Source organism: Loxodonta africana, chromosome 8 (genome assembly GCF_030014295.1).
Source record: "Loxodonta africana isolate mLoxAfr1 chromosome 8, mLoxAfr1.hap2, whole genome shotgun sequence".
Lineage (NCBI taxonomy): Eukaryota > Metazoa > Chordata > Mammalia > Proboscidea > Elephantidae > Loxodonta > Loxodonta africana.
Window position 1 is genome coordinate 21,945,738 of NC_087349.1, and position 27,148 is coordinate 21,972,885.

The 27,148-nt window shown below is 45.9% G+C and overlaps 1 protein-coding gene across 1 annotated transcript in view; it reads left to right on the forward strand.

Annotated features, from left to right (window-relative positions):
* PAX4 (paired box 4) overlaps positions 1–25,586 on the forward strand; it is a 36,020-nt gene extending 10,434 nt beyond the window's left edge. The window contains 11 exon segments of the mRNA XM_064290396.1: positions 21,589–21,769; positions 21,993–22,023; positions 22,026–22,291; positions 22,820–22,895; positions 23,473–23,598; positions 23,817–23,899; positions 24,249–24,318; positions 24,675–24,730; positions 24,980–25,121; positions 25,455–25,525; positions 25,527–25,586. Coding sequence (XP_064146466.1) covers positions 21,589–21,769; positions 21,993–22,023; positions 22,026–22,291; positions 22,820–22,895; positions 23,473–23,598; positions 23,817–23,899; positions 24,249–24,318; positions 24,675–24,730; positions 24,980–25,121; positions 25,455–25,525; positions 25,527–25,586 — 1,162 coding nt within the window.
* Positions 25,587–27,148: the final 1,562 nt, after the last annotated feature.

Genomic DNA, 27,148 nt, shown 5'->3' on the forward strand with positions numbered 1-27,148 from the left:
ACGTGAGGATAAAACTAGCCACACAGGCCTAGGGGGAGAAGTAAATGAGTTCACATATAAACTAGCATGGGACGTTTTGGGGCCAAATAGATGGAAGTTCCCTTCCTGCCTGGGGTATGAGAAGTGAGGTTGTCTGAAAGTGGCTTTGGGAGTTCACTGGGGCTTGGTTGAACAACAAGCTAGCTGAGACTGGGGGACTTCCCTTCTCCAAGTGAGAGGCACCCACCCAAGCTCAAGTTTCCACGGGAGTCGCAGCTTCCTCCTGTTGGCAGGGAAGACTGCAATGTCCCATGAACCCCCAGATCTCCAGGTGCTGGGAAGCTGGTGTTCTTAGCCAACTCCAATAAACAGACAGTACCCCAAATCCAGGCTACCTAGCACCCAATGAGCCTGAATGAAGTCCTCTGATAAGATAGTTTTCTCATGCTTGCCATATAACAAGGGGCATAACAAGGAGACAGTGCCCCTCCAATGGAATCCACAATGCACCCTGGCCCCAGAATACCTGTGTAGAATGATGGGAAGATGAAAAAACTTTTCATGTGGGAGTCACAGGTTTGGTTCCCAGCCAGTGTACTTCAAGCACATCTACCACCTGTCTGTCAGTGGAGGCTTGCATGTTGCTATGATGCTGAACAGGTTTCAGCAGAGCTTCCCTACTACGAGACTAAGAAGAAATGCCTGGAAATTTACTTCTGAAAATCAGCCAATGAAAACCCTATGGATCAAAACAGTCTGATCCCATCTTGCACAGAGTTGCCGTAAGTTAGGAGCCAACTCAACAGCAGCTAACAACAGCAAGTATACCAACAAGAGTGAAATGCAGACAAAAGAAAATAAGTAGCCAGTAACAAGAAACAGTGCTGCATTTGTTCAGCAGATATTCATTGAGCACCTATTATGTGCTAGGGACTAAGCTCTAGAGATAGAACAAAGCAAAATGGACAAAAATCCCTGTCCTCAGGGAGCTTACATTCCAATATCAGAAACTCAGGATGTGATCATTAGGATAACTGAGCTTTAATTTTGGCTTACAGGTACTTAGAACCAAGTCCACACGCGCGCACACACACACACACACACACACACTCACACACAAAAACGAAGGTTATGTAACTCTCACTGTCTGATCAAAGGTAGCATGGGAAGAGACAAGTTTTTTCCTTGGCTTTGAATCCCAGAAGGCTCTCATTGCATGGCTTTTATACAAAGAACAATCAGTAACATAATGGGCAATGTTTTTAACAGAGCTTTGCAAGAGATGCAGAAATGTAATCAATTCTTATAAGAAGCTCACGTAAAACCTAAAGAAATAATATTAGGTTGCAACTCAGTGCAAGTTCCCATGGTTGGACACATCAATCATTACAAAAGTAAAAAAATAAAAATAGTCAGAACAACTCTATGCCAACAAATTAGATAATCTAGATGAAATGGCAAATTCCTACAAAGACACAAACTATCAAAACTGACTCAAGAAAAAATAGAATATCGAACTAAACGTAGACAAGTAAAGAAATTTAAATAGTAACCAAGAAATGGCCCACAAACTTAAAAACTTGTGAAAGGCCATCTAAGATGCTCCACTGGTCTCACCCCATCGGGAGCAAGGGAGAATGAAAAAAACGAAAGACACAAGGGAAAGATTAGTCCAAAGGACTAATGGATCAAAGCTACCACAGCCTCTACCAGACTGAGCCCAGCACAAGTAGATGATGCCTGGCTACTATCACCAACTGCTCTGACAAGGATCACAGTAGAGGGTCCCCAATAGAGTTGGAGAAAAATGTAGAACAAGATTCTAACTCACAAAAAAAAGACCAGACTTACTGGAGAAACCGTAAGAGTTATGGCCCCCAGACACCATTTTAGCTCAGTTATGAAGTCACTCCTGAGGTTCACCCTTCAGCCCCATAAAACAAAAGGAGACGAAAGGGGCATATCAGTCCAGGGGCAAGGACTAGAAGGCAGGAGGGGATAGGAAAGCTGGCAAATGAGAAACCCAAGGTCGAGAAGGGAGAGTGTTGACATGTTGTGGGTTTGGTAACCAATGTCACAAAACAATTTATGTGTACTAACTGTTTAATAAGAAGCTAGTTTGTTCTGTAAACCTTCATCCAAAATACAATAATAAAAAGAAAGAAAGAAATGTCTCACAAATCAAAGCCCTGAAACAAACGACTTGCTTGGTGAATTCCACCAAATATATAAAGAATTAACACCAATTCTTCACAAACTCTTCCAAAAAATAGAAGAGAAGGAAAGGCTTTCCAACTCATTCTATGAGACCAGTATTATCCTAATACCAAAACCAGAGAAAGACATCATAAAACTACAGACCAAAATCCCCCATGAATATAGACACAAAAATTCTCAACAAAATACTAGCAAACCAAATCCAGCAACACGTAAGATTATACACCATGACCAATGAGATTTATCCCAAGAATGCAAGGTTGGTTTAACATACAAAAATCAATCTGTTCAGTTGGATTTCCAGTCTGCTGTTCCTTAAAATGTGACACCAATTTCTTCTTCTTGGACAGGACAGATAGGAAAATCTTTTCAGTTATCCTAATGCTGCAAAGCCCTGGTGGCGCAGTGGTTAAGAGTTTGACTGCTAACCAAAAGGTCTGCAGTTTGAATCCACCAGCTGGTTTCCTTGGAAACCCTATGGGGCAGTTCTACTCTGTTCTTTAGGGTTGCTGTGAGTTGAAATCGACTCAACAGCAGTGGATTCTTTTTTTTTTTTTTTTGGTTGAATGCTACAAAGAAACCAGTACTCATTTACTTCTTCTTCTCCATCCTTCATTCATCTTCCTTCTTGCATATGACTTTCCTGTATTCCTAGATGGCCTCATTTCTTCACCCAAACTAAAAATAAACAAATTATAATTAACACCCCCATAAAAAATCCATCCCCATGTATTTTTTTCTGGAAGGACTTCCAGCCTCCACTTCCTATCAGTGTAAAAACTTCCTAGAGCCAGGAAATGCAAAACACAGAAAAAAGGGTAAGAACATAATGGGAGCATAATAAATGTTCGCAGAGAAGGGTTGTAGTTGGTTGGGTGGTACTGATGAACTTTTCCCAACAAGACATCCCTGCAGTGTTTGGTACTCAGCAAGGCTGTCACTTCCCTCCCACCTCCAACCTCCCTGTTGTTGTTGGGCACCATGCAGTCGTGTAGACTCAGAGCGACACCATGTGACAGAGTAGACCTGCTCCATAGGGTTTTCTTGGCTGTAATCTTTATGAAAGCAGATCGCCTCCTTAGGGACAGCATTTCTCAGGGTCAGTTCCTGACAGGGGTCTCTGATTGTACAATGCTAGTGAAATGCCCAGAGTTTCCAAGTCAATTGCTCTTTCAGGGAATTGTGTTGCTACTATTCTTCAGGACTTGGTACCACCAACCCAGTCTACTGAACAACACAATCCAGAGTGCACCCCGGAAAAAGAGCAGATGGCTTCTCTTCAGTGACAGCATGAATGATAGTTACATCTTTCTAGCTTCCAGATAAAAATTCACCTAGATGAGAAAGAACGAATAGGAGTGAGTCCCATGTGGCCATAAACCAGTGACCCAGAAAAGCTGCAGAAGACTCCTATTGAGTTTTTGCTTAACCTTGTTTTGTTGTGCACCATTTCAGAGAATCTGTATACGTCCACAAGCTTGTAATCTTTTATAGCTAAGAGGCTAAATATCTCTATTGGTACTTAGGTAAATTACAGTAACTACCACTTATTTGGTATCTCACAATCAATGCCCATGGAAGCAGCAGTCAAGAAATCAAACAACATATTGCATTGGGCAAATCTGCTGCAAAAGATCTCTTCAAAGTGTTAAAAAAACAAAGATGTCACCCTGAGGACTTAGATGAACCTGACCCAAGCCATGATGCTTTCAGCCGCCTCATATGCATGTATGTGAAAGCTGGACAATGAATAAGGAAGACCGAAGAAAAACTGATGCATTTGAATTATGGTGTTGGTGAAGAATATTGAATATACCATGGACTGTCAGAAGAACAAACAAGGCTGTCTTGGAAGGAGTACAACCAGAATGCTCCTTAGAAGTAAGGGCGGTGAGACATCATTTCATGTGCTTTGGACACGTTATCAGGAGTAGCCAGTCCCTGCAGAAGGACATCATGCTAGGTAAAGTAGAGGGTCAGTGAAAAAGAGGAAGACTCTCAAGGAGATGGATTGATACAGTGTCTGCAACAATGGGCTCAAACATAACAATGATTGTGAATATGGCACAGGACAGGCAGCGTTTCCTTTTGTTCTTCATAGGGTGGCTATGAGTCAGAATCGACTTGACAGTACTTAATAACAGCATTCAGTATCTACGATTGGGTGGGTACAGTACCAGATGTTTTGTACCAAATGTACAGTACCAGATATAATAATATATTATGTAATTAGATGATATATCTATCTATATATAGATACATATATCTATAGATAGGTAGATAGGTAGGCAGGTTGGCAGGCAGGCAGGTAGATAGGTACGGAGGTAGGTAGATATGTAGGTGGGTAGGTAGGTTTTTTTGTTGTTGTTGTTAGGTAGGTAGATAGATAGGTAATCTCATGAAATTGCTACAATCATGCCATGGGAGAAGGTATTATTGTTTCCATTATAAAGACAATAAAACTGAGGCTCAGGGGAACAGGATTGCAACCCAAGTCTATTTGACTCCTGAATTCAAGCTCTAAGCACACACTTGTTAATCTGTTCATGGGGTGTTGTCTGGAAGTCTCTTAGAAATCATTCTATCCCACACAAATATTCCTAGAGGCTGATGTCAATGTCAAAGACCTCCGTATAATCACAGTCACTGTAGACACCCATTTATGTTTATCTTGCAAAGCTTCTTGTCCGTTCATCTTTTATTTTTTCCCACTTCTAGAAGAAAAAAGTGCTGGGCTAGATGAGTCATGGCTTCAAGCCACTGTGGCAGTTCTCTGTGTTCCTCCCACACACAAAGAGAAGGGAAGTGAAATCACCTATAAGAACACCGATATCAGCCCCCCAGCTTCCTCTAACAGTGCCAGTAACACCCAAGGATTTTACTCTGCAGGATTCCAGAGTCTGTAATTTCCAATTCTGTCCCCAGAGAAGTCAGATGCAGCGTAGGCAAGGGGATGTTGGGGATAGGTTGTTGAAAGGGGAACCAGTGCCCTGAGCACTAGCTGCTGCCATGTCTGTTTCTCAACTGCATCTCCTTAACCTCTTCTGTCCTGGTGCTGACTTCCCTTCTGGCCTCTTACACTGCACAGGCTCTTGGGGAAGATGTGGAGAGAAGGGAGACCGAATTACTACCAAATTTAGTGTCCTCTACAAAACGCAGAGCCCTGAGCAGGCTGCAGGAGGAGCCCAAGAGCAGCCCCAGCAGGGGCCGCCTTAAGCTGCCAAACTGCCAAGTGACTGATTCAGGTGGCTGGGGCAAGCAGCTCTAGCAGTTTCTCTCCCAACACTCGTTTGGTTGAAACAACTGTAATTTTACCTGAGAAATATAAAGAAAACTAAGAGAAAGAACTCAAAGTATGAGAAGGCTGAAGAGAAACCAGGAGGGTGGGCGGATAAAGTCACGGTTGCTGTGAAAGGCCTCAATGCTGGTAGTAGAAAGGAGACTCAGAAAGTGAACAGAGGCTCCTCTTAAACCTCTGTGTTGGGCTGTCTTCCAGGAAGAAAAAATAATAATAATAAGAGAAATGTGTAGCACCCTAAAACCAAAAAAAGCAAACCCGTTGCAGCAAAGTCAATTCTGACTCACGGCAACCCCATGTGTTATGGAGTAGAACTGCTCCATATTGTTTTCTCGGCTGTAATGTTTATGGAAGCAGGTCGCCAGGCCTTTCTTTCATGGTTCCTCAGGGAGGGTTTGAACCACCAACCTTTCAGTTAATAGTCGAGCACAAATTGTTTGCACCATCCAGGAAGATAGGACTCCAGGGAGGCTGATGATGTTGATCTCAGGTAGTGGAGACTTCAGAGAGTAAGTACAGTTTTGATTTGGAACCAACAAGTAGACCTGAGGTCAGACAAAGAGGAATTAGGTGACCTGAGGATTAATTGTAAAGGTGATGCCAGCTGCGACAGTGGACCATTCAAAGCTCAATGTTGCCAAGCCAAAGGCCATATTGAAACTTGATTTGTAATTATCTGTTCTTACATAGCTTGTTCTCTGGTTGATGTAGTGACACCTGTTGGGACGAGCAGGTGTTGCTTTGGGGGCCTTTGGTGGAAATATAAATGTGAAGAGCTCTGGATTTCTGGGAAGGAGAAGGGATACTTAGGGGAGGAAGTTCTTTTTCCTATTTCCTTTGGGTATTTCTTGGCAGTGGAAGCTACCCAAGCTGGAGCACTGAGCTTTCCTACACGGGGCCTGTCACTGACTTATTTTCAGGGGTTGTTGCTGTTGTTGTTAGGCGCCGTCTGTTTCCGATTCATAGCGACCCCACAGAACAAAACACTGCCTGGTCCTGCACCATGCTTACAATTGTTGTTATGCTTGAGCCCATTGTTGCAGCCACTGTGTCAATCCATTTCCTTGAAGGTCTTCCCATTTTCGTTGACCCTTTACTTTACCAAGCATGATGTCCTTCTCCAGGGACTGATCCTTCCTGACAACATGTCTAAAGTATGTAAGATGCAGTCTCCCCATCCTTTTCAGGGATTTTATCCTTTTCAGGGATGGCTAGGGCAAATTAATACAGTCCCCTCTTACTTTAACCTAAGCCAGGCTATGACTCCACAACCTTCAGAAAGCTGCCAGGCAAAGACCTTGGATGCTCCTTTTTCCCTTCTCCTTCATAAACTAAAAAGTTTTGGTATATTTCAAAAGCAGCAGAAAGAAAGTCACCCAACTGTCTCCCAGGCAAGGCAGCTCTAGGCCAGAGAAGGTTTTATGGATTAAATTGTGTCCCCCCAAAATATGTACTGGAAACCTAACACACCTGTGGATGTAATCCTGTTTGGCAATAGGGTTTTCTTTGTTATGCTTATTAGATCATACCCAAGTAGGGTGGGTTCTAAGTCTAATCACTTCTGAATTATAAAATGATCAAATTAGACACAGAGATATATACACATGGGGGAAGACAGCTGCCATGTGAAAATCACCAAGGAACTAAGACATTCCCGGGGCTACGGACAAGAAAGGAGTCAACACATCTGATACCCTAATTTGGATTTTTAGCCACCAGAACTGTTAGAAAATAAATTTCTGTTCTTTAAAGCCACCCACTTGTTCTTTAATGCCACAGCAGTGTAAGAAGGGCTTAATGAGCCCAGAGGTCAAGGGCACACAACTGAAGAAGCAGAGAGATAGAAATGAGAGGGATGCAGAGTTAGCGCAGGGAGGGCAAGGCTGGGGATCTCCTAGACTGGAACTACTGAACACAGTCAATAATTAATAAATTAACTATTGGCACACAATAGAAGTAGTAACAATAATAATAACAGTAAACACACAGAGTGTGCTTTATATATACAAATGTCTATCTGATTCAAAACAATCCTATAAGGTAGGTACTATTTTATCATCCCCATTTTATAGATCTGGAAAACTGAAGCTCAGAAAGTGTAAAAAATGTAAGCTTAAGGAAAAAAGAATTCCAGCTTCAAGAGAGCATGAATTTCTGTCTTTTTAATTCACTGCTATAACCCCAGTGCCTAGCACATAGTCAAACCAAACCAAACCCGTTGCCATCGAGTTGATTCCAACTCATAGCGACCCTATAGGACAGAGTAGAACTGCCCCATAGAGTTTCCAAGGAGAGCCTGGTGGATTTGAACTGCCAACCTTTTGGTTGCAGCTGTAGCTCTTAACCACTACACCACCAGGATTTCCTAACACATAGTAGGTGTCCAATAATTATTTGTTGAAATAACAGTTAACTGGTGCAGGATCAAGCAGGTGGCATGGTGGGGCTGGGAAAAGAATTGGAGTCTGGTAGCTCTAGAAGTCCCACTGTTTAACAACTACACCATACTCTCCTGGATGCTATTGCAAGAGATGAGCTTTGAGTTTCTATCAGCCTAATCACATCTGCTTGATAAACCCTGGACTCATCTTCACAACTATGAGGTCAAAATTATCCTAATACCAAAAAAGAAAAGGACATTAAAATAAGAGAAAACTACAGACAAATCTCCCATGAAAGTAGATTGAGAAATACTCAACAAAAATACTAGTAAATTCAATCCAACAATGTATAGAAAGAATTACACACAATGAGAAAACGGATTTATTCCAGTCATGCAAGGCTGATCCAACATTCAAATATCAATTCATGTAATCTACCACATCAATAAGCTAAAGAAAAAAAATGTGATCATAACTGATGCAGAAAAAGCATTAAACCAAATTCAGCACCCATCTGTAATAAAAAATAAGCTCTCAGAAAACTAGGAATAGAGGGGAAGTTCCTCAATTTAATAAAGAACATCTACAAGAAACCTAAAGCTAACATCATACTTAATGGTGAGAAACTGAATACTTTCCCCTTAAGATCAAGGACAGAGCAAGTGTGTCCACTCTTATCACTCCTATTCAACAACGTGCTGAAAGTTGTAGGTAGTGTAATGTGGCAATAAAATAAAATAAAACGTATACATATTGGGTAGGAAGAAAGAAAACTGTCTTGGTTTACAGTTGACATGATTATATGTATAGAAAATCCCAAAGAATAAAAGAAAAAAGAAAGCTGGAACTAACAAGCAAGTACAGCAAGGTCACAGGACACAAAGTTAATATACAAAAGTTAATTGCTTTCCTTTATTCCAGCAACGAACAGTTGGAACTTGAAATTTACAATAGCACCCCACCCCCCAAAATGAAATTCTTAGGTATTAATCTAACAAAATATGTACAGGATCTACATAAGAGCTCCTATAAAACTTTGGTTAGCAGCCAATCTCTTAGCCACTGGGCCACCAGGGCTCCTATTAATGTCCTATGAGGGCAGTACTATTTTGTCATTCCCATTTTATAGATCTGGAAAACTGAGGATAGAAATTTGAAAAATGTAAAAGACCTCTTTAAAATGTTAAGAAACAAAGATTTCACCTTGAAGACTAAGGTGCACCTGACCCAAGTCGTGACGTTTTCAATCGCCTCATATGCATGTAAAAGCTGAACAATGAATAAGGAAGACTGAAGGAGAATTGAAGCCCTTGAGTTATGGTGTTGGCAAAGAATAATGAATATACCATGGGCTGCCAAAAGAACGAACAAATCTGTCTTGGAAGAAATACAACCAGAATGCTCCTTAGACACGAGAACGGTGAGACTTTGTCTCACATACTTTTGACATGTTATCAGGATGGATCAGTCCTTGGAGAAGGACATCATGTTTGGTAAAGTAGAGGGTCAGCAAACAGAGGAAGACTTTCAATGAGATGGATTGACACAGTGGCTGCAACAACGGGCTCAAGCATAACATTAATTGCGATGATGGCACAGGAGTGGGCAATGTTTAGTTCTGTTGTATATAGGGTCGTTATGAGTTGGAACTGACTTGACGGCAACTTACCTAACAACAACAACAACAAAGACACAGTGAGGAGAACCAAAAGACAAGCCATAGGCTGGGAGAAAACATTTGCAAAACATATATCTGATAAAGGACTTTTACTCAAAATGTACAAAGAGCTCTTAAAACCCAATAATAAGAAAAGAAACAACCTAATTACAAAATGGGCAAAAGATCTGAACAGGCTCCCCACCAAAGAAGATATACAGATAGCAAGTAAACATATGAAAAATGCTCAACAGCATATGTCATTTGTCATTGTTGTTGTTGTTAGGTGCTGTCCAGTTGGTTCCAACTCACAGCTACCCCATGTACAACAGAGCAAAACCTGCCCAATCCTGCTATATCCTCAAACATTGTTATGTTTGAGCCAATTGTTTCAGCCACTGTGTCAATCTTTGTCATTGAGGGCCTTTCTTTTTTTCTCTGACCCTCTACTTTACCAAGCATGATGTCCATATCCAGGGATTGATGCCTTTTGTTAACGTGTCCAAAGCATGTGAGATGAAGTCTCGCCATCCTTGCTTCTAAGGAGGATTCTGGCTGTACTTCCGCCAAGACAGACTTGTTCATTCTTCTGGCAGACCATGGTATATTCAATATTTTTTGCCAACATCATAATTCAAAGGCATCAATTCATCTTCAGTCTTCATTATTCATTGTCTAGCTTTGCATGTGTATGAGGCAATTGAAAATACCAAGGTTTGGGTCAGGTGTATCTTAGTCCTCAAAGTGACATCTTTGCTTTTTAACACTTTTTAACATGTTATTACGGGATTGCAAATTAAAACAACAATGAGATACCACTACGCACCAACTAGAATGACTAAAATTGAAAAAAAAAAAAAACCCTGACAAAACCAGTCGATGGTGAGGACACAGAGCAACAGGACCTCTCATACATTGCTGGTGGGAATGCAAAATGTTACAGCTACTTGGGAAGACAATTTGACAATTTCTCAAAAACCTAAACATTGTCTTACCATCAAACCCCACTGCCTTCAAGTCGATTCTGACTCATAGAGACCCTATAGGACAGAGAAGGGCTGCCCCATAAGGTTTCCAAAGCTGTAAATTTTTAAGGAAGCAGGCTACCACATTTTTCACCCACGGAGTGGCTGGTGGGTTCAAACTGCCGAATTTTTGGTTAGCAGTTGAGCACTTTTTAAAAAAATTTTTATTGTGCTTTATATTTAAGTGAAAGCTTACAAACCAAGTCAGTCTCTCATGCAAAAACTTATATACACCTTGCTATATACTCCTAGTTGCTCTCCCTCTGATGAGACAGCACACTCCTTCCCTCCACTCTCTGTTTTCGTGTCCATTTGGCCAGCTTCTGTCCCCCTCTGCCCTCTTAACTCTTCTCCAGACAGGAGATGCCCACATAGTCTCATGTGTCTTCTTGATCCAAGGAGCTCACTCTTCACTAGTATCATTTTCTATCCCATAGTCTAGTCCAATCCCTGTCTAAAAAGTTGGCTTTGGGAATGTTTCCTGTCTTGGGCTAACAGAAGGTCTGGGGACCATGACCTCCGGGGTCCTTCTAGTCTCAGTCGGACCATTAAGTCTGGTCTTTTTACAAGAATTTGGGGTCTGCATCCCACTGCTCTCCTGCTCCCTCAGGGTTTCTCTGTTGTGTTCCCTGTCGGGTCAGTCATCGGTTGTAGCCAGATACCATCTAGTTCTTCTGGTCTCAGACTGATGTAGTCTCTGGTTTATTTGGCCCTTTCTGTCTCTCGGGCTCATAATTACCTTGTGTCTTTGGTGTTCTTCATTCTCCTTTGCTCCAGGTGGGTTGAGACCAATTGATGCATCTTAGATGGCTGCTCGCTAGCGATTAAGACTCTAGCTGTCACTCTCCAAAGTGGGATGCAGAATGTTTTCTTAATAGATTTTAATTAATTGACTTAGATGTCCCCTGAAACCAATTGACTTAGATGTCCCCTGAAACCATGGTCTCCAAGCCTCTGCCCTGCTACGCTGGCCTTCGAAGCATTTGGTTTATTCAGGAAACTTCTGAGCTTTTGGTTTAGCACAGTTGTGTTGACCTCTCCTGTATTGTGTGTTGTTTTTCCCTTCACCTAAAATAATTCTTGTCTTTCTATCTAATTAGTGAAACCCCCTCTCCCTCTCTCCCTCCCCACTCTCATAATCATCAAAGAATATTTTCTTCTCTGTTTAAACTATTTTTTGAATTCTTATAATAGTGGTCTCATACAATATTTGTCCTTTTGCAACTGACTAATTTCATTCAGCATAATGCCTTCCAGATTTCTCCATGGTATGACGGAACCAACATAAGAACCACATTGTTCTTATCGATGTGTAGTATTCCATTGTGCGAATATACCATAATTTATTTATCCATTCATCTGTTGATGGGCACCTTGGTTGCTTCCATCTTTTTCCTATTGTAAACAATGCAGCGGTGAACATGGGTGTGGATATATCTGTTCGTGTAAATGCTCTTATTTCTCTAGGATATGTTCCAAGGAGTGAGATTGCTGGATCATATGGCAGTTCTATTTCTAGCTTTTTAAGGGAGTGCCAAATCGATTTCCAAAGTGGTTGTACCATTTTACGTTCCCACCAGCAGTGTATAAATGTTCCAGTCTCTCCACAACCTCTCCAACATTTATTATTTTGTGTTTTTTTTGATTAATGCCAGCTTTGTTGGGGTGAGATGGAATCTCTTTGTAGTTTTGATTTGCATTTCTCCAATGGCTAATGATTGTGAGCATTTCCTCATGTATCTGTTAGCTACTTGAATGTCTTCTCTAGTGAAGTGCCTGTTCGTATCTTTCACCCATTTTTTTAGTTGGGTTATTTGTCTTTTTGTAGTTGAGTTTTTTAGTATCCCGTGGATTTTAGAGATCAGATACTGATCAGAAAAGTCATAGCTAAGAACTTTTTCCCAGTCTGTAGGTAATCTTTTTACTCTTTTGGTGAAGTCTTTGGATGAGCATAGGTATTTGATTTCTAGGAGCTCCCAGCTATCTAGTTTCTCTTCTGCATTGTTAGCAATGCTTTCTATAGTGTTTATGCCATGTATCAGGGCTCCTAGCATTGTCCCTATTTTTTCTTCCATGATATTTATCGTTTTAGCTTTTATATTTAGGCCTTTGATCCATTTTGAGTTAGTTTTTGTGCATGGTGTGAGGTATGGGTCTAGTTTCCTTTTTCTGCAGATGAGTATCCAGTTATGCGAGCACCATTTGTTAAAGAGACTGCCTTTTCCCCATTTAACTGACTTTGGGCCTTTGTCAAATATCAGCTGCTCATATGTGGAGCAGCCAATCACTTTTAACCACTGCACCACCAGGGTGCCAGTCTTATCATCAAAACAAGCAAACAAACAAACACATTGCCACTGAGGCAATTTCAACTCACAGCAACCCTATAAGACAGAGTAGAACTGCTCCATTTCCAAGGAGCTGTTGGTGGATTTGAAGTGCTGACATTTTGATTAGCAGCAGAGCTCTTAACCACTGCACCACCAGTCCTGCCATGCTACCCTGTCTTAGCTATCTAGTGCTGCTGTAATAGAATACCACAAGTGAATGGGTTCAACGAACAGAAGTTTATTCTCTCACAGTCTAGTAGGCTAAAAGTCTGAATTCAGGTGTCAGCTCCAGAGGAAGACTTTCTCTCTGTGTTGGCTTTGGAGGAAGATCCTTATCAATCTTCCCCTGGACTAGGAGCTTCTCAGAAGAGGGACCCCATGTCCAAAAGCACGCTCTGCTCCTGGCACTACTTTCTTGGTGATGTAAGGTCCCCACATCTCTCTGCTTGCTTCTCGCTTTCATATCTCAAAAGAGATTGACTTAAGATACAACCTAATCTTGTACATTGAGCCCTGCCTCATTAACATCATAAACCACAAAAAAACCCAAACCCATTGCAATTCAGTCGATTCCACTCATAGTGACACTATAGGCAGGATTTACAACACATAGGAAAATCACAACAGATGACAAAATGGTGGACAATCACACAATACTGGGAATCATGGCCTAGCCAAGCTGTCACATTTTGGGGGTGCACAATTCCATCCATAACAGACCTTGTAATTGTGTTCCTGGTATTTATGCAACTGATTTGAAAATGCTAGTCCGCACAAAATCCTGCACATGAATGTTTATAGCAACTTTATCCATAATCAACCAAAAGAGGAAGCAACCAAGATGTCCTTCAATAGTTGAATGGATTAACTGTGGTACATTCAAACAAGGTGATATTATTCAGCCATACAAAAGAAATAAACTCTTAAGCCATGAAAAGACATGGATGGTTCTTGGAGCGAGAGGTTATAGGTGAGCAAGGGGAGAATGCTAAAATGATTCATGAGATAATGGCTGCTAACCATCAGTCACTCTGCCTGAGAAAGTTGTGGCAGCCTGTTTCAGTAAAGATTTACAGCCTGGGAAACCCCTGTGGGGCAGTTCTACTCTGTCGTATAGGACTGCTATGAGTCGGAATCGACTGGATGACAGTGTGCTTTGTTTAATACATATACAGATGGCTGTTATGTATAGAAATATTTATAGACATGTGTATGTAAGTGGGTTAGTATACACACATATTTTCTCACTGTGTTAGCTGAGAGGGCTAGATGCAACAACACCCCAGTAGTAACACACACACCTAGCACCTGGATCTTGATTTCTGATACCATTTTCCAATAAAGGGAACCAGGGCCCTTTGTAGTAATGACAGAGTCTAGGACTGGGACAGGGACTGTACAAGGTGAATCTGGAACATCTTATAGTGCCAGGAAGTACAGAGGTGCTCATAACAAAACTAAAACCCACAATGATGGGGTATGCCCAAGGGACAGAGGAGCCAACTGAAAAGCTCCCAATGGTCAAACCTGGAACAATTTGAGCATAAATAAATATATTGGATTGTAATCTAAAGTGTAAAATACATATCCATGAGTCCATACTTATATAAATAAATGATTGAATAAATAAATAGGAGAATAGAGATGAGTCTCCCATGCAGAAGAAAACCAAATGATTTCTGTAAGTACTTTCCCCACAAAGAGGTGGAGCATAACTCCCACTTCTTAAGTGTAGGGCTGTGCACATTGATTTCCTTCAGAAGAGTACAGCATGGAAAAAGGAAAAAGTAATTTTACAGTGGAGAAACCTAACAAATGCTCCCTCAGTCAGGTAATTAAGGTCAAAATCAACAGGGATAAGCCATATTGACAATATGTACCCCTGATATGATGTGACGAAAATGGCATTTTACCTCTGTGGGTCTTTCTCCCCAAAACCTGTAACCCTAGTCTAATGATGAAAAAAACAGCAGACACATCCCACTTGAGGGACATTCCGTAAAATACCTGACCAGCACACCTCAAAACTGTCAAGGTCATCAAAAACAAGTCTGAGAAACTGTCACTGGCTAACAGGAACCTAAGGAGACAGGATGACTAAATGTATTGTGAAGTCCTGGACGGGATCCTGAAACAGAAAAAGGTTATTATAGAACAAATTCGGAAATTTGAATGAAGTATGGGTGATAACAGTTATGGTAACAAATGTCCCATATTAACATAAGATGTTAATAATATGGGAAACTGGGTGTGGAGTATATGGGAACTCTCTGTACTGTCTTTGCAATTTCTCTCTAAATCTAAAAACGGTCCTAAAAAATAAAGCTTATTATTATTATTATTTTTTAAAACTGGCCCTTTCTTTAGGTCTCCCACCCTATGTAAAGTGGGTGGGGACAGTTTTGGGGAGAACAGAACTGACAGTTCCTGGGGAGCAGGTTTAGGGCTTTCAGTGTGGGTCTGAGAAACCAGAGGCACCTTCCCCACACTGGCAGGCTCCATGCACAGGAGGACCCAAGGAGGCACTTTCCAAGAGTGGCTTGTGGAGAATCCCCTGACCGCCCCTGACCTCACTGCAGTCTGAGGCATGCAGTGCGCATCCTGGTGCCACTGGACTGGGCTCTTTCACAGCCTGCCCTTCACACCAGCACAGGATTCCTTGACTGGCTTCCTTAGGCTTTTGACTCCAGCTGCCTGAACTCCCCAGATCTTCTGGGAGTTGCATTATGGGGTGCAGACTCACCACCCACTCTATCTTGAGAGAAACAAGAGGCAGTATTGAGCTAAGAGGTTAGGAGCTCCCGGTAAAAAATGAGGGGAACATGGGCTTTTTCTGCACTTTCCAGTTCAAAGCCAAGGTTGGGAGGATGGGCTATTCACGCCCTTCCCAACGTGTTCTCAGGGAGGGAGCCGGATAGCCAGCCCTCTAGCTGCTGAGCAGAAAATACCGGGATTTGCATGCTGAGAGAGCTTCGATGTAATTAGAGCAGGGTCTGCTCTGGGATAGCAGGGTGATTGCGTGAGGTGGGGGCGGCGGGGGACGCTGCAACTAGGGTAGGTGCCCCAGTCTTAGGAATGTTCAGTGGACTTGAAGAATCTTCATGATCTTAGATCAAAGGAGCCTCTAGGACTTTAAACTGGGAGGCGCGCTCTGCCTTAGAACAGGTTTGGAGAGGTGACGCGGTGCGCTCTGGAAAGCTGAAGCCTGGCGAGAGATGGGGCTCCCTGTAGACAGGGCATATGAGGGCCAGAACCCCATAGCCAACTCAAAGGAGCCTTGGGGAGGGGTGGGAACAGCTTGAAACTGGTTTCATCTCCCCCAGCGGGTGCCAAAAGCCAGAGGCGTCAGCCTAAACCTTGCCGGTCCCCTGCGCCCGCCGCGCCCTGCCCTCTCCAGCTTTACGCACGGGCTTGGCTTGGCTTCCAGCCCCGAGAGGACAGCAGGGGAACTCCAGCCGCCTCTCCGGAGGACAGACCTTCTTCTACTGCGGAGAGGCTTTATGCCAGGGGCTCCCAAGGGCAGAAGAAGCCAGAGGCCAGGGTATTACATGAGGGCAAGGGACAGGCTGGAATGGCAATGGCCAGGCCCGGAGAGGGGCGCGCAGCCTGGCTGGCGGGTGGCAAGACCTCTGAGTTAATGTATAATTGTGAGCAGATGGCAGGGGCTGGCGGCAGCCTGGGGCCTGAGCCCAGCTAATGAGGGACAATTAGCCCTGAACCCGGTGGGGGCGGTTGAGAGAGTTAGACAGTGAAGGCAGATATTTGCTCCTCAAACAGTCTGGCGCTCTGGGCAGAGGGCTGAGTGGCTGGGCCTTTGGGCTCCTAGGCCCCCCTTCCAGGACTCTTTCCTCGTTTTCCTACCCCCATCACCTTTGGGTCGAAAGCCTCTGTTTGTTCAGACCCGAGAGCGCGTTGTAAAGGCGGGGGGGAGGGGGTGGTTTATGGGGGAAATCGCTGCCACCACCATCTGCCAGGGCTTGTACCTTCTCCCCCCTACACCCCTATCCCCCACGCTTATGCAGCTGTCTATGGGAACAGTGGGTCAGGACAGGGCCAGGACTTGGAGCCTTGTGCCCCCAGATGCAGGAGTAGATCCAGGGGAGGGGGTGAGGCAGGGAAGGGAGACTAAGAGCAGACTCCTGGGGTACCGCATGCCTTTGTGTGGACCTCCTTTCCCCCAAGCATGGCTGGGAAGAGTGAGCAGCAGTGCCCAGCTGCCTGGGGTTGAATGGGCTCTGCAGTCACAGGAGCACCTGCTGTTCTGCCCAAGGTGCTGAAACCTGTAGCTTCTTGCCAGCATGAACTGAGGATGCTGCAAGAGGCAGGGAGAGGAGAGAGTATGTGCAGGGGAATATGTGCAGGGAAAGGCAGCAAACTCACTTCTTGGTGCATTTGGTCTTGTTCTGAGAACAAGAGTCCCCAACCCTAAGATCAAGCCGAATGTACAACACCCATCCCCCGCCCCCCCAAATTAAAGCATTTCCCAATGAAATCCTTTCTTCCCCCTTGTGACTTCTAGGTCTAATCTTATTGTCCCACACCCTCCAGCCTGACTCCCATGAGGTCTTCACAGAATATGAGGTATGAAATGAACTCAGAGGACTCTCATGTCTACTCTTTTATGCCCTCAAGGAATAGACCCAAGATGGTGTCAGCAACACAGCTTCCATGCACTGGGGCTGCATTTCCCTCCCAACATCTCTGCTGGAGCCACCTACCAAACTCCTGGAGTCCCGTGCTCCACCTATGGCCTCAAAATAGTGACCCAGATAACCTTTGATGTCCTTTGTGGGAACAGGAGCATCACTAATGACTTAGAGACTAGCAGCATCAATCCCTGGAGAATTGAGCCTGCTAACATCTAGAGATGGGCGAAGTAAAAACAGCTTGCATAGCTGTTCACAAATACCCCATATGCATCTCTAACTACCCTCAGTGGCTCATCCCACCCCTGCCACCACTGTCAATGCTACAAAGTCCAAGGTCCCCCTACTCCCAGGCAAGAACGCACCTTCAGCATCACCTCCGTAAAGGAGCCAGTTGAAGAATTGGTGAGGACACCCTTTGGAGAGAACTGGTGCTATGCAACACATACTGTTATCCATGCACCCACATTCTCCCAGAGTTTTAGGGGCCACCATGGTCGGTATTTATGTCATTCTGTATGTGCATTTCTCTTTTGTAACAATGCACACATGGCCCAGGAGTTGACCTAAATCCCATGCAAGTGCATTCTGCCTGGAATCTCTGTCTGTGGGTCTGGAAGAAGCCTTTGTGCCCTATGTCATTCACAGCTTTGGGGACACATTCTGAAGTTCCCACCTTCCATGTTTCCCATTCCCCTCAGGAGTAATGGCACTTGAGTAGGTGAACTGTGGGTCTGGGGGACCTGCATAAGAGTGGCTCTGGAGTGATAGGTGGGCACAGGATGGACTCTGAGGACTTGCCATGGAAGGACACAGTGGGCCATTGGCTGTGGTTTGCCCTGCCTCAGGGCTAGTCTCAGCCAGCCCCGTGCACACCTCCCTCCTCCTCTCTCCTCCGTTCATGGCCTGTGACATCACTGGCTGCTCCCAGAAGGCTGCCCTCTGCTCTTGAGCACAGGCTGTCCTAGCTCTGGACCCCCTGGCAGGACGGAAGGAGGAGCAGAGAGTGGAAACTGTTACCAGGACCAGACCACCACCCCTAGATCCTGCAGGGGGGCTCAGGAGCCTGGCCAAAGAGACAGAGCCTGCCGCTGGAGCTCCCACCTGGTTGTCTCCACACAGGTAGCTTACCTACAGGCTCATTGTTCTGCTCCTATGCTGTCTACTAGTCTTTGTGTGGCCAAGCCCAGCTTCTCTCCTCTGTCCTTCCTGCTACCTGGCCTCCTGCCCCTCCACCCTCTGTCCTTCTTTCCCACCTTGTGAGCACCAGTTATTCATTAGGCAAGTTCACATGTCTGATGGGGATTTTGTGTGACGATTGGGAGTGGGGCTTCTGTTTGTGAGTTGGGGCATGGAGAGGATTTAGATTTGGACCTGAGAGCCCACAGCTCTGGGCACTTAGGTGGACAGAGTCCTATCAAGGACTCAGGGTTTGACTGATATTCTGTACTCCTCCCCCTGTCCTGGCATAGCCCTGCACGTCCCAGCTTGACTGCCCTCTCTCCATGGCTTTGGTGGTAAACACACAAACATGAAGCAGGAGTAGGGGCAGAGAAAGAGAGCCCCAGGATTAGAAGCCAGAAATGTTGGCTTCTGGTGAGGAACTGACTCGTTTTACTCCCTGGCTGGTACCTGAATGGGGAACCCCGATTTGTGCCTCAGCTGCTTCCTTTGAAACACTGCTGCCTTCCTTCCTGACTTTCTGGAAAGATGCGAACTTCAGGGGGAGTGTATATACATCTACCTGCCAGGAAAGGAGTGAGGAAAAGCCAATTTAGCCACTGAACTTAGAAACAAAGCTCTGGCTTCCATACTCTTTGTGTACTTTCCATACTCTGTTGTTTGACCTCTGCTAGTCTCTTCTCCCCATTGCATTGTAATCTTTCGGTGTGCAAAGACCTTTTCCCTTTTCTTTTTACTTCCTTTCTTCTGAACAATCGGCAATATACTCACGACCTGGTGGCGTAGTGGTTAAGTGCTACAGCTGCTAACCAAATGGTCAGCAGTTCAAATCTGCCAGGTGCTCCTTGGAAACTCTATGGGGCAGTTCTACTGTGTCCTATAGGGTCGCTATGAATCGGAATCGACTCGACAGCAACGGGTATGGGTTTAATACCTTATTCACTTAACCCAGTGCTGTCGAGTCGATTCCAACTTAATACTTGCAAATTAGATAACTAAGCCAAGATAGCATGGTTATTACAGGGAAGTTCTATGAATAAGCTGCTCCCTGGGGTGACCTCCAGCCCTGCTAGGGCTCCAGGGGCCAAAGGAAGCAGCTTAGATTCCCATTAATTGCTGATGAAAACAAGAAAGACATGGTGGCCTGTGACCTGTGTCCTTGCTGCTCAGAGACTCTCTTGTGCTCATGATGGCTTCTGTGTCCGTCAGCAGACAGCTCTTTCCTGCTTCTCATGCCCTCCCTTCAATATGCCTTCAGTAAATGCTTGTTGAATGCAAGAATTTCAGAGAGGTAGTTCCTGAGAATGGAGACTCACTGAGAGATTTAGAACTTTTCGTAGTTAACGGGAAACAAAAACTGGAGCAAGTTAGAAGCAGCCAAGAGATGTGTCTTTCAGGGGAATCCAGGACTTCACCTGGTTCATCTCTACTTCCAGTATGTGGGACCAGAGCCTCACTGCCTGGGGCTAGAGCTGAGTCCCATGAGCCCCCTGAATTACTCTGAAGGAAGTGGTTTGGAGAATCTACCTCAGGAGCTGCCTAATGGTGAAGGCAGAACCCTGAATTTGGGGTCTCCAGCCTCGAACCTGGGTCACTTTGGTCACTGATGCCCTCCCCTGGCTGGTTTTGGGTTTTGTCTCTATAGAGTCTGAACTCAGAAGGCAGGAACCCTGGTCCTAGTGTGCCAGCCAGGGCTGAGAAGAAGGTCTATGAAGGATCAGAGACAACAGTTATCCTTTTGGAAAAGGGAACGCCTGGGCATTTGGAAGCATCATTCCCTTTCCATCTCTCTGACCTCTTGTCATGGATGTGTGGGAAATGAGAGCCCTCCTAACCTCCCAGCCCTTTATCTGGATATCACTCGGCAGGCCCTGTGATGTTTAAGTTCATCACAGAAAATCTTAAGTAAAGCCAAGGCTAATTTTCTTTACTTAGATGATCGACTGGCAACTTTTAGAAACCTGACCCTGTATCACAAAACCCGATACCCCAAGACCATTCCAAGCCAGAGATTTCACCCAAATAACCTCCTATCATTGCAGGCTCAGCCTAAGGCGGAGAAGGGCTCCCATTCGCAGTCCTCCCGGGTAGCTCCCTGTGCTTGGGTGAGGTGGGTCGCTGGAGCATGCAGCAGGACGGTAAGAAGCCTGGGAGAAGTGGGAAGAACAGGGAGAAGTGGTGAGGGAGGAGGGACATCCTCCTAGGCTCCTCTTAGGAAGTCTTGGGATGTGGGAGAAGGGAAGAATATGGGGAGGGAGAAGGAAGAAGTAGATATTCTGAATGGGGGATGGGCTCATCTCTTCAAATTCTTTCCCCCTTTTGAAGGGCAGGGAATGGAATGATGATGGATTGGGGAGGGGCGGTGGAGGTGGGCATGTTTGTTTCGTTAAGCACCGGACTAGTAACCAAAAGGCTGGCAGTTCGAACTCACCCAGAGGCACCTAGGAAGACAGGCTTGGTGATCTGTTTCTGAAGGATCACAGCCTTGAAAACCATAGGGAGTAGTTCTACTCTGCACACATGTAGTTCCCATGAGTCGCAACTGACTCAACAGCAACTAACAACAACAATAACAGCAGCAGCAACAACAACAACAACAACAGGAGATGCTTTCATTTCCACGGTTTCATCTGCCCTTGGCCAATGTTCTAGGGAAAGCTTTTCCCAGTCACCCCTTCCCTGCACCACCCTGCTTCCCCTCTTAGATCAGGAAGGCCAGCACATATGGCCAAGGAGCTAAGATTCACTCTATGCCAACATTCAAAGAAAATGGCATGTTTTGTGGACCCTGGAGGCAGACTTTCTGAACAGTGGAAAGCTAGCCTGGAGGAACTTGAGTAACCTTCTCCCAGGTGTGGTCCTCCATGCCACAGGCAGCGGGGAGTGGGGAGATGGGGTGTGGATGCCTCCTTTTCCTGCCCAGGGATCAGCAGCATGAATCAGCTTGGGGGGCTCTTTGTGAATGGTCGGCCCCTGCCCCTGGACACCCGGCAGCAGATTGTGCGACTAGCTGTCAGTGGAATGCGGCCCTGCGACATCTCACGGAGCCTTAAGGTAGTGTGCTGGGACCTTCTGCCAGTGATGAGGACAGGCAGACAGGAAGAAGGAGTCCCTCTTAATGCCAAAGTATGGGGCTGTTCTGGACTCTGGGGGTCTCTGGGGCCTGGGCTACTTCCTAGAAGACCCTCTTGGATGTTGGGAAGGGGAACTGCAGGCAGGCATCCAAGGGTGAGGCTGAACTCCATAGTTCTGTGGTCTGTTCCAGTAAATCTGGCTTTGCCTTGTAGCTTCCTTCTGTCGTAGAAACGCTCACCTTCTACCCATCCTGCCTTACCTATTCCTGTTTCTCACCTGACCCAGGTATCTAATGGCTGTGTGAGCAAGATCCTAGGGCGTTACTATCGCACAGGTGTCTTGGAGCCCAAGGGTATTGGGGGAAGCAAGCCCAGGCTGGCTACGCCCCCTGTGGTGGCTCGAATCGCCCAGCTGAAGGGTGAGTGTCCAGCTCTCTTTGCCTGGGAAATCCAACGCCAGCTGCGTGCTGAAGGGCTTTGCACCCAGGACAAAACTCCCAGTGTAAGTGCTCCTTCTGCCACAGGGGCTGGCAAATGGGCTGTCTGGGGAGAAAAAGGTCCCTGGGTGGTGCAAATGGTTTGCCCTTGGCTACTAACCTAAAGGCTAGTGGTTTGAACTTAGTGGTGCCATGGAAGAAAGGTCTGGTGATCTGCTTCTGAAAGAGATTATAGCCAAGAAAACCCTGCGGAGCAATTCTACTCTGCAACACATGGGGTCGCCATGAGTTGGAATTGACTCAATGGCAACGGGTTTGTTTGTTTTTTGTTGTTTTGGGGAAGAATAAAATTCCTTCTTACTTGGCAATGTGGGCAATCCAGGTTGGGAGTCAGGGCTACGGGGCTCTTTTTTGATCCAAAAGTTTCTCTCCTTAATAGTGGTGGTAAGAGAGGTAGAAGAAGAAAGCTTTAGGTGATAGAGGAGGCTGCCAGGAAAGATGTGCAGGTGGGGAGAAAGGATGGAGGAAAATATTCTCAGGATGCAACCCTGGCTGGTGCACTATCTCCCCACTCAACACCCCAACACCTCCAGGTCTCCTCCATCAACCGAGTCCTGCGAACACTACAGGAGGACCAGGGACTGCCCTGGGCACAGTATGGGCCGCCAGGTGGGTCTTGGAGCTGCCACTGAGATAAGCACAGTCAAATCTTCAGCATTTTGAGTCTTTGAAGCCCTTTATAGTCCTTTCTTGGACCATCCTCACAACATCCCAATAAGGCAGGCCTGGAAGGGAATCCTATTCTCTCTCAGTGGAAGAAAATTGAGGTTCAGAGAAGTGAAGGGACTTACCCAAGTTCACCAAGTAGAGGTTGCAGGTCCTAGAACAGAATTCTGGTCCCCAAACCTCCAAGTTCACAAGACAGGCTGAGGAAGAGTCAGGACTAGACTTTCCATGCCCTTCTTCTGCCTCATTCACAGCTTCTCAGAGCTTCCTTCAGGCTCTGTGGAGTCAGGCAACTGGGGTGAACCCTGCTACTTTGTCCCCCAAAGCACTAAGTATGTACCCCACCCTGATATTGATCATGTATCCCATCAAGTGCTCCTGCAGCCACCTCCAAGTACCTGTGAATGCTCCAGCCACTTGCCTCTGCTTTTATACCATGCTGTCCCCTAGCCCCGACCCCCATCCCAGGGGCTTGTGGATCACCACCACAAAGTATCACAAACCATTGCCCTCTTTGCAGTTGTTTTGGCTCCAGCTCCTCCTACTCTCCATAGTGGCTCCGAGGCTCCCCGGGGTCCTCACCCAGGGACTGGCCACCGGAATCGGACTATTTTCTCCCCAGGTCAAGCTGAGGCACTGGAAAAAGGTGCTGGGGCAGGGCACATGGTGGGTCAGAGGTGGATGTGACTGATGAAGGCAGTGACCCTGGGGCCTGGGCAAAGACTGAGAGATGGAGGCCATGGGAGGCCCTGCACTGGGGAGGAGGGCAGTTTAGGGCTGTAGCAGCTGGGGAGTGGGCCCTGAGGGGAGACCCATGACTGCTCTTCTCCCCATGCCCTCACTCTGTGAGCCCAATCCCTGCAGAGTTCCAGCGTGGGCAGTATCCTGATTCAGTGGCCCGCGGTAAGCTGGCTGCTGCCACCTCCCTGCCTGAGGACACGGTGAGGGTGAGTGAGCTTTGTGACACAGTGTGCACAAACCACAAGGAGAATGAGCCCATGTCAGGCAGGGCTTTGGGTTCCCGTAAGGTGGACGGGGAAGCAAGAAGGTGGGAACAGACCATGCAGAAATCAGAGGTAAGGCCTTCCTTGCCCTCTTCTGCTATTTCTCTCTTCTCTCTCTCATCCCAAGCCTTAGAGTTGAGGGAAGGGACAGACAGCAAAGGCCAGAACAGGGAGATAGGACATCAGGTCAGGCCCAAGGAAGGGTCTTTGCTCAGAGTTCAGGCCAGAGACACCTGATGAGGGCTGGACAGCAGAGAGCACAGCCTACTCCATTGTCACTGACCTCCCTCAGGTATGGTTTTCCAACCGAAGAGCCAAATGGCGCCGGCAAGAGAAACTCAAGTGGGAAACACAGCTGCCAGGTGATTTCTCTGCACCCTTATCCATCCATCCATCCACCCACCCACCCACCCACCCGTCCGTCCGTCCGTCCGTCCGTCCATCCATCCATTCACCAAACATTTATTTCGCACCTCCCTTGTGCCAGGTGCAGTAGTAAGTACTGCACTGTCCCTACTCTTATGGGCTGCACTGTCCCCAATTTACCATCCCTGGAATTTAGTCCTTCCTTTCTATAGGTTTCCATCCATCTTTTCCCACCCCCGTAAGAAATTACTGCCTTTCCTAAACACTCCCTGTATCTGACCTCTCCGACTCACCATTACCCCTCCCCACCTGCCCCATCCTCTCTCTGAGTGGTTCCACTCTCACCTTCTAGGTGCTTCACAGGGTCTAACTGGACCAGGTGTTTCCCCAGGGATCATCACTGCACAGGTACCCAGGAGGAGATGGAGTTTGTGAGCTGGGGAGACTGAAGGACTCACTGTTTCCCCTATTCCTGGTGAAGGCCTGAGCTAGAATCCTCAACTGCCTGAGGCACCCACAATGCGCACTTCCAGAAAGAGCCATCCCTACAGCCTACTCAGGAGTTGCACAGATACAAACTGGGTTGCAGACAGATCTTGAGCCCATTCTGCTAAACAGAAGGCATCACTGGCAGCTGAGATCTCTTGATTTTTCTAGCAGTCCCCTGGAAGTGTGTCGACAGCAGCCCTGCCTACCCTGGAACCCCTTGGTCCCTCCTGCTATCAGCTGTACTGGGGGATAGCACCAGACAGGTGTTTGACTGACACCCCACCCGAAGCCAGGCTCGAGCCCTGCTGGGGTAAGAATCCAGGCCAGGCCTTCATCCTGCAAGATATGGGAAGGATGACTGATCTTTGACCCTCAAGAGGGCACAGATCTCTAGTTGGGATCATCAAATGAACCTTGATACAGCTCTTCTCAGTCCTTGCATGGCCCTCAAAGTTGAGGAGACTGTACTCTTTGAGCAGACAGAACCACTGGCAGCCACAGAAGGAGAAAGGGGGTGGGATTGGGATTCGAGTATGTATATTCAGGGTAGGGAACCAACATCATGGCCACTCTCCCTCCAGTGGTGTTGAGGGGTGGGGGTGGGAGCAACAAGTCCAGGCTCACCCTCTCTTTGTCCCTGCAGGTTGCTTGCCCACAGAGCTGAGTTCCCTGGGTTCAGTTCGGCTTTGCCATCCTTGCCCTTCCTTTCACTGCCCCTGCTGCCAGTCTTGGTGCCCCCCAAACTCTGCTCTGTCCTGGTCTCCCACCGCTGTAGCCCTGGAATGAGGGAAGAGTAGAAAGGAGAAAGGGAAGGTAGAATCTAATACTGCCTGCCCAAGCAGGTCGCTGCTCCTTCCTCCTGCCTGCCATCTCGTCCTCACCTGCAGACCTCACCTGGCCCTGCCTCACTGCCCCTCCCATGCATCACTTGAGGGAATGGGCTGGAGAAGCCATGCCTGTCCACCTCTTACACTGGATGCAAGAGGACTCCTCTCCTCAGTAATAAAACTTCTTTTTTAATTAGCAGAGTTCCTGTTGTCTACCAAGTGTTTCTCACAAGCACCCATACACCTACCCCTCTATTTCACATTTGTAAACAGTTTGCCACGTTGCACTCTGTCATCTATGTATCTATCTATGTATCTACGTATCTCTCTCTCTCTCTCTCTATCTATCTATCTACTGGAGCCCTCGTGGCGCAGTGGTTAAGAGCTTGGGTACTAACCAAAAAGGTCAGCAGTTCGAATCCACCAACTGCTCCTTGAAAACCCTAAGGGGCAGTCTACTCTGTCCTGTTGGGTCACTATGAGTAGGAACTGACTCAACAGCAACAGATTTGTTATTTTTTGTTTCAATCTATCTATCTGGAGTATCTGTCTGGCTATCTATCTGTCTATCTATCTATCAGCTATCTATATACCACCTATCTATGAATCTATCTATCTACGAGCTATCTACTTTGGTGTGTGGGTGCTCATATACCCACACAAACATACACACTGACATTACATCATCCACTTCACCCCTAAGTCCTTCAGCATGCATCTCCAAAAATTAGGACTTTGTCATACATAATCACAATACCATTACAACATCTAAGAAAGTTTACAATAATGCCTTAATCTAAGAAAATAGGCAATAATTCCATAATTGTGTATGCATTTTTCTGTAACAACAAATGCCATTTTCATATTCTTTTCAATTATGCATGCCCCTGGGGCATGTATTCTTGGTTATCCTTGGAAGCAAGTTTCATATCTTCTCAGTTGTGTCTCCTTGCAGAGAAAGCTCTAGACTCCTCCTAGGAAGTCTTGGGATATAAGAGCAGGGAGGAGTATGGAGAAAAGGGAATGAAGAAGAGGATATTCTGAATGAAGGATGGGCCCATCTCTCCAAATTCTTTCCTTCTTTTGAAGGGCAGGAGATGGAATGATGATGTGCAAGGTGCGGCGGGGGTAGACATGTTTGTTTTATTCCCATCGAGGGCAGGTACAGGAGCTCTGCGGGAGCAGTGGTTAAAAGCTGAGCTGCTAACCAAAAAGTCAGCAGTTTGAATCCACTGGCTGTTTCTTGGAAACACTATGGGGCAGATCTACTCTGGCCTATAGGGTCAGAATTGACTTGACAGCAGTGGGTTTGGCTTTCTGTCCTTCAAAAAGTCTATCATCACATACTCTAGAGCTGTGCTGTTCAATAGAGTGGCCACCAACCACTGAGTCTATTTAAGCATATGAAACTGAATAAAATTAACAGGCCAGTTCCTCTTTCCCACTAGACACATTTTAAATGCTCAAAAATCGTGTGAGGTTGGTGGCTACTGTACTAAGAGCAGTAAAG